This window comes from Beta vulgaris, chromosome 8 (assembly GCF_026745355.1).
Source record: "Beta vulgaris subsp. vulgaris cultivar EL10 chromosome 8, EL10.2, whole genome shotgun sequence".
In the NCBI taxonomy this organism is placed as follows: Eukaryota; Viridiplantae; Streptophyta; class Magnoliopsida; order Caryophyllales; family Amaranthaceae; genus Beta; species Beta vulgaris.
Window position 1 is genome coordinate 19,977,929 of NC_079209.1, and position 7,583 is coordinate 19,985,511.

The 7,583-nt window shown below is 39.2% G+C and overlaps 1 protein-coding gene across 1 annotated transcript; it reads left to right on the forward strand.

Annotated features, from left to right (window-relative positions):
- The first annotated feature begins 4,035 nt into the window (after window positions 1-4,035).
- On the forward strand, window positions 4,036-6,072 carry LOC130589856 (uncharacterized). The gene has a single exon (XM_057391470.1). The coding sequence runs from the start codon at window positions 4,036-4,038 to the stop codon at window positions 6,070-6,072; it is 2,037 nt and encodes a 678-aa protein (XP_057247453.1).
- The last annotated feature ends 1,511 nt before the right edge of the window (window positions 6,073-7,583 follow it).

Consider the following 7,583-nt stretch of genomic DNA (forward strand, 5'->3'; position numbering starts at 1 on the left):
GTTCTAATTATAACTAGGGTGATTTCTTGAAAATAGTTAAGTAAAGTTCGAAGAGGACATTCAATTAAATGATAGTTTACAATAATAAGTATTCATGAATTAAAGAGTTAGTTTATAAAAAGAGTATAATCTGACTGGAATTGTTCGAGGTTATTTGAGGAGTAATCATTGCTAAAAACACAGAGATTGTTGGAAATAGTTTAATTATGGAATTTTAACACCTTCAAATTTCTCTCCTTTAGAAATACATTTTAATATAAATTTTTTGAAAAACTTGATTGTATTACCGCCACGTGATAATAATGCCAAAGGCTTTAATAATAAATACTAACTGAATTTTAAACTAGTGTAGCGGAAATAACTGAAATAATATCTCTTTATTGATATAAACTTTATAATTCAAGTGTATAACACAGCGTCCTCTTCTCTCTAAAAAACGAGAGCTTATCTCACTAAAAGTGAGTTTCCACCTGTCGCTTGTGTTTTACTCTCCTTCACCGAACATTTTCTTCGCAAGTAACACCTGGCAAGTTCTAGTCTTCACAACAAAAATGCTCCAGACAGGTGTCCAGTCGCATGCCAAACGACTGTCGCCAACTCCACCGGTAATTTCTTCGTCCATCGGTAAATTCATTCTAACCACCCTTCCTTCGGTTTATTTATTAAATACTCTGCTGCTGTAATTCTTGCTGGAAAATTTCGCTTAGTCCCAAAAACCTTTCACTGTAACAAATTTCTACTATAAAAATTTCACCTTCCAAAACCTTTATAATTGAGAGTTTTCAGTTTATCAGATTCTTTGTCGCTGTAATTCTTGCTGGACAATCTTTCGCTTAGTTCCAACAACCTTTCCCAGTAACAAAATTCTACTATAAAATTTCACCTTCCAAAACCTATATATTTGAGAGTTATGAGCTTCTCAGAACCTCAAACTAGTAATAGTGAAGGACTTCCTGTTCGTTCTATCCATAAGCGCATGGGTATCCTTGTTAGCCACCCTCCATCTAATCTTCCTCCGCTTCCTAATATAGAGTGGAGCCACTCCGTAGTTGGCCGTTTCTCTGACCTTGTGTCCTCCAAATACAAGCTTGGTTACTAATGTGGTTAATACTCAGTGGATTACTCGTGGCTCCATTCGAATTCTTCGCACCGGGGTCTATTTTATCTTTGAGTGTCAAGACCCGCGGGATAGCGCGGCTCTTCTCCGCCAACACACCACTGTAATAGATGGTAAGATTATTACTTTCCGCGCTAGTTCAGCCAATCAAGTTCCTTCCACTATAAACTTTAGCTTGGCTACGTTATGGGTAAATATCCATAATTTACCTTGGCGTTTCTTGGAAAATGCATGGACTGCTCGAATATTATCTCACGTCGGGTTGGTTAATTTAGTCGAAGAAACCGGGTCGGGTCTCCCACAGGAGGCTTTTCTTCGGGCTCGCTTAGTTGTTGATTTAACAAAACCGCTAATCTGTTATAGATGGTGACGAGGTTGCGCCACCATTGAAGGTTGCCAAGGATACTAAGCTAATTCATTTGGTTGGTGATTGTATCTTCCTTCTTAAACTTGATGAGTTAAATGCTTCTTTCATGGAAGTCTTTAATTTGATTCATTAAGTCCTCATTTTCATTGTTGTTCTTTTGTTCAAATAAGTTAGATATGTCGAGTCATTAAATCCATAGGAGTTTTATTATTTCATGTATTTCATGATAGTTTGTTCATCGTGAGTCCTTAGTTAAATGGAGTCTTATGTAGCTCGTCTTTCTTAGTTAAAATGTAAAAGTACATGGATAATGAAGCTGGATTATACGTGCAAAGAAGATGGAGATTACAAGGTGAAAGTGGCGTGAGAATAGGGAGTTGTTTCACCCTCATTCCCACGTTCAAATTTGAAACACAAGTGCAGCAAAACACGTCCCTACAAGCAGCATTGAGGCGCCACTAAAATAGGGAGGTTGTTAGCATTTTTAGCCGTTGTAACTAACCGAATGTGGGTTAGTGGCTGATCAAGTTTATCATGTAATTGTCCACTAATTAGCACTAGTTGATCATGTACTTAGGTTAGTTATTTCTTTAATTCTTTTGTTTAGAAATCTGAAAATTAAGTTGTAACAAGTCCTATTTATATTCGGACAAAGTGAATGAAAAGGGACATGACTTTTATGACTTAAAACGTGAGTTTTATACTTTGCTTAATACTTTGTATTCTTGGATTGGAATCAAGTGTTTCGTACCTATGCTTAACTAACCTTAGCAAGTTAGTTTGTGTTCTTAGGACCTTTTAGATTGCTTGGTGGTGTGACTTATCCAAGTAGTTTAGAAGTTGCTATTCAATCAAACTTGTGGATTCAAGTCGTTGATTGTCTAATTTTATCAAAATTCCGTCCTGGCTCAGTGCCATGCTCAGTGCCACACTCAGTGCCATTGTTAGTCGAAACCTTTAAACTTGTATACTTCGAGTGTTACTCCAATTATACAACATCTTGGTATCAGAGCTAAGCTTAAATCCTAACCATTTCATTCATCCATAAGCCCCAAACACATTCCCCACAACCATAAAATCCAACACAACCCATTTCGAACTTTTCATAATCATGGGAGATGAAGCTAATCCCCCTGCAAATTGGCGTGAGACTAGGGGTGTTAACGAGCCGAACCGAGACCGAACATACCTAGGCTCGGCTCGGCTCGAGAATGAATGAGTTCGAGCTCGGCTCGGCTCGAAGCTCGTCGAGCATAAAAAATTTAGGCTCGGCTCGAGCTCGAAACGAACAAAACCAGGCTCGGCTGCCAGCTCGAAGCTCGGCTCGAAGCTTGGCTCGTGAAATTAAAATTTTAAAAATTGAAAGAAAATTTAGCTTAACATTATCCAAGACTTTAGATATAGCCCAATGTTTTGCCAAACTTTTTATAAGTATGGATGTCAGGCTAATTTTCATTAAATAATGCAAGCCCAACAACAATACATTCTACTCCTATCTATACCCCATATATAATACAAGAGATCCCTTATTACTCTTGCTTTCTCCCCGATGTGGGACTTTTAAAATCCCAACAAAGGAACTCACTTAGGCTCTATAGTGAGCAGCGAGAAAAAGAAAAAATGGGTGCTTTAGATTTTTCTATCATGCGCCTTTTATAGTTGGAGATATGAAGTTTTGGTTTTGCCTCATCGATGTGGGACTTATAAACCTTAGCTAAATAAGCTCAACATTATGTTTTGTCAAACTCTTTATAATTATGGATGTTAGGCTAATTTTCATTAAATATGACAAGCCCAAAAACCATCCATTGTACTCCTATCTATGCATGCCCATATAATACAAAAGGTCCCTTGTTACTCTTGCTTCATCCCCAATGTGGGACTTCCAAAATCCCAACAAAGGAACCCACTTAGGCTCTACAACGGGCACCAAGAAGAGATGGGTTGTAGTTGTTTTCCATATCATGCACATTTTATATTTGGAGATGTAAAATTTTGCTTTTGTCTCACCGATGTGGGACTTATAAAACTTAACTAAATAATTTACAATTCACAAACACCGTGCATTATTCCTCATATTCCCAACATGGGTACAAGAAAGGTGATAGAATTATATATAATAAAAGAATTAATTTTATGCTAATCCAAGTTTCTAGGCTTTGCATATTTATTGATTGTCCAACATTATAAAATAAGACAAATCAAACAAGAATTATAATGAATTTAAAGGGTAATAAGATTATATAGGAAAAACAAAGTTGGTGTTTACTTTTTCTATCGATGTGGGACAATACTTTTTTACATAAAGCCTATCTTAAAACATTTTACGAACATGTTTGCGAACTTTCGAGCCGAACTCTACTAGGCTCAGGCTCGGCTCGCTAAGGCCACGAGCCGATCTCGAACTCGAGTCGAGCCCTCCCGAGCCGAGCTTTGACCGAGCTTTGACCGAGCCGAGCTCGAACAGTTTGCGAGCCACCCTGGCTCATTAACACCCTTACGTGAGACCCTAAGAGTATTTGAAGAAGAAAGGAGGGAGAGTGATGCTAGAATGGCATTGTTGCAAGACCAGGTAAGGCAACTCTCAATTCGACTTCAACACCAACGAGAAGGTGGTGAAGATTCGGATGATGCAAGTGAAGTAACTTTGCGTCCTAGAAGGTTCAATCCTCGACCTTCTAATGATATTAAGGTTGATATACCTGACTATGATGGCAAGCTTGATCCTGATGAGTTTGTTGAATGGATTAGAACTATTGAGAGAGTATTTGATTACAAGCAAGTTCCGGAGGATAAAAGAGTGAAACTTGTAGCCTTGAAGTTAAGGAAATATGCATCCACTTGGTGGGCGAGCATATGTGCCAAAAGAGAAAGAATGGGAAAGGAGAAAGTAAGGAGTTGGGAGAAGATGAAGAAGCTTCTCAAACAAAAGTTCTTACCAACTTACTATGTGCAAGAAAATTTCTCAAAATTCCATCATCTTAACCAAGGAAGTAAAACAGTTGAAGAATATGCAAGGGAGTTCGAGGCTTACATCATGAAATGTGATGTCTTGGAGGATGAACCTCAAACACTAGTGCGTTTCTTAGGAGGTTTAGACCCTTCTATTGCAAATGTGGTTGAGTTGCACTCTTACTCAACCTTAGAAGAGCTAGTTCTGTTAGCTCACAAAGTGGAACGGCAAAACAAAAACAAATCCAAAGGTAAATGGGACTCCTCTCGGACCTTTACTAAACCTACCCCCTACTCTAAACCAAACACCACCCCTTCTAAACCAAACACTTCCTACTCTTCTAAGCCACCCCAAAAGAATGAAACCAAACCTATTGTGCCAAATACAACCCGACGGTGCTATAGATGTCAAGGACTAGGGCACATTGCCTCTGAATGTCCTAATAAAAAGGTTATAACTCTTGTGGAGTATGAAGCCATAGAAGAGGGATATGAAGAGGAGGAGGAGGAGAATGTGGAGGAGGAAGAAGAGGGACGTTACATTGGACCTGATGATGGTGAATGCTTAGTGGTTCGAAGAACTCTTAGTGGTATACCTACTAACGAGGAACAATTCCAAAGAGAGGCTATCTTTCACACGAGGTGCACCATAGGAGGCAAAGTTTGTTCCTTAATCATAGATGGTGGCAGTTGCACCAACGTGGCCTCACAAACCTTGGTTACTAAGCTAAACCTGAAAACTACCCCTCACCCTAACCCATATGTCATACAATGGTTGAATCAAGGAAAAGGAATACATGTTTCTTCACGTGTATTATTAGCTTTCACCATTGGAAAGGAGTATAAGGAAGAATTGTGGTGTGATGTTATCCCCATGGATGCGTGCCATGTACTATTGGGAAGACCTTGGATGTTTGATAGAAAGGTGATACATGATGGTTACAAGAATACTTATGCTTTTGTGAAGAATCAAAAGAAGATTGTCCTAACCCCTTTATATCCACGGCACAAAGAACATACCAACAGTCCAACCAAAAGTCCAGTATCCCTCACTACCTTCATCAAATCATCTTACCATGAATATGAGTCATTCCAAGAGCTCATTTTGAGTGGTTTAGATCAAACCCCTCATCCAATATCCGAAACACAACACCCTTTGCTAACCCCTTTGCTCAACCAATTCAAACATGTTTTTCCACAAGAAATACCCCCTGGCTTACCCCCTAAACGAGACATCCAACACAAGATTGACCTTATTCCCGGAGTTAGCCTACCTAACAAACCTGCTTATAGGACAAATCCTAAAGAAACCGAAGAGATAAGGAGGCAAGTGGAGGAATTGAAGGTGAAAGGCTTGATTAGGGAGTCACTTAGCCCTTGTGCTGTCCCTACATTGCTAGTACCTAAGAAGAATGGTGAATGGCGTATGTGTGTTGATAGTAGGGCCATTAACAAGATCACTATAAAGTATCGATTTCCTATTCCAAGATTGAATGATCTTCTAGATGATTTACATGGTTCGAAAGTCTTTTCAAAGATAGACCTAAGGAGTGGTTATCACCAGATTCGAATCCATGAAGGGGATGAGTGGAAGACGGCCTTTAAAACAAAAGAAGGATTGTATATGAATGGCTAGTCATGCCATTTGGATTGTCAAATGCACCAAGCACATTCATGAGGTTAATGAACCAAACTTTGAAACCTTTTCTTGGTCGATTTGTAGTGGTGTATTTCGATGACATTTTGGTGTATAGCAAGAATGAATTGGAGCATGTTGACCATCTACACCAAGTGTGCGAAGTTTTGGAGAAGGAACAACTCTATGGAAACCTTGAGAAGTGTCATTTCTTCTCAAATCAGGTTGCCTTTCTTGGCTTCCTTGTTTCACATGATGGCATTGAAGTAGATGAAAAGAAGGTGCAAGCCATTAGAGAATGGCCAATTCCGAGTTCCATCCAACAAGTAAGAAGTTTCCATGGCTTAGCTTCCTTTTACAGGAGGTTTGTTCGAGATTTTAGTACTCTCATGGCCCCTATCACTGAGATTACTAAACTTAAGCAATTTGAGTGGAGTCATCAAGCACAAAAGGCATTTGAAGAGGTTAAACTTCGACTCACCACAGCCCTATCTTGGCTTTGCCTAGCTTCGAAGACATTTTTGAAGTAGAATGTGATGCTTCGGAGTTGGTATTGGTGCGGTCCTTTCTCAAAGTGGACGCCCCATAGCCTACTTTAGTGAGAAATTAAATGAAGCAAAGAGGAAGTATTCTACCTATGAGAAAGAGTTCTATGCTCTTGTGAGGTCCCTTGACCATTGGCGACATTATTTGATTGCAAAAGAATTCATCTTACATTCTGATCATGAGGCTCTCAAATACTTACAAAGCCAACAAAAACTTCAGCCACGCCATGCCAAGTGGGTAGAGTTCTTGCAAGCCTATCATTTTGTCATCAAGCATAAATCCGGAAAGATGAACAAGGGTGCTGACGCCTTGTCCCGAAGGTATTTACTACTTACTTCCCTTAGAAATCGAGTCATTGGATTGGAAGTAAAAAAAAAAGGTATAGTGATGATCCAGATTTTGGTGAAATATTTGCAAAGTGTCAAGTTCATGCTCATGGAGACTATCATATTTATGATGGCTTTCTATTCAAAAACAAGAGACTATTCTTACCTAAGCATAGTGTGAGGGAGTCTCTAATCCGAGAATTTCATGAAGGTGGCCTAGCTGGACACTTTGGTATTGAGAAGACCTATACCTTGGTGAGTGATTATTTCTTTTGGCCTAGAATGGTGAAGGATGTCGAATACATTGTCAAAAGGTGTGTAGCTTGTCAACACGCCAAAGGTCACTCTCTTCCTCAAGGTCAACATCTACCTTCCTACCCCACAAGCCCCATGGGAAGACATTAGCCTTGATTTGTTACGGGACTTCTAGACAAAACACAACAAAGTGTGGTGATGGTAGTAGTTGATAGATTTTCAAAGATGGCTCATTTTATCCCTAGCCATACTACTCATGATGCGGTTCAAACAGCTCTTTTGTACTTCAAAGAAGTGGTTCGTTTACATGGAGTGCCAAGGAGTATGGTTAGTGATCGTGATACTAAGTTCCTAAGTCATTTTTGGCTTACATTGTGGAAAAAG

Bases quoted from the DNA above. Each gene is read 5' to 3' on its own strand.
- LOC130589856 (XM_057391470.1), top strand. From the start codon at position 4,036: ATGGCATTGTTGCAAGACCAGGTAAGGCAACTCTCAATTCGACTTCAA.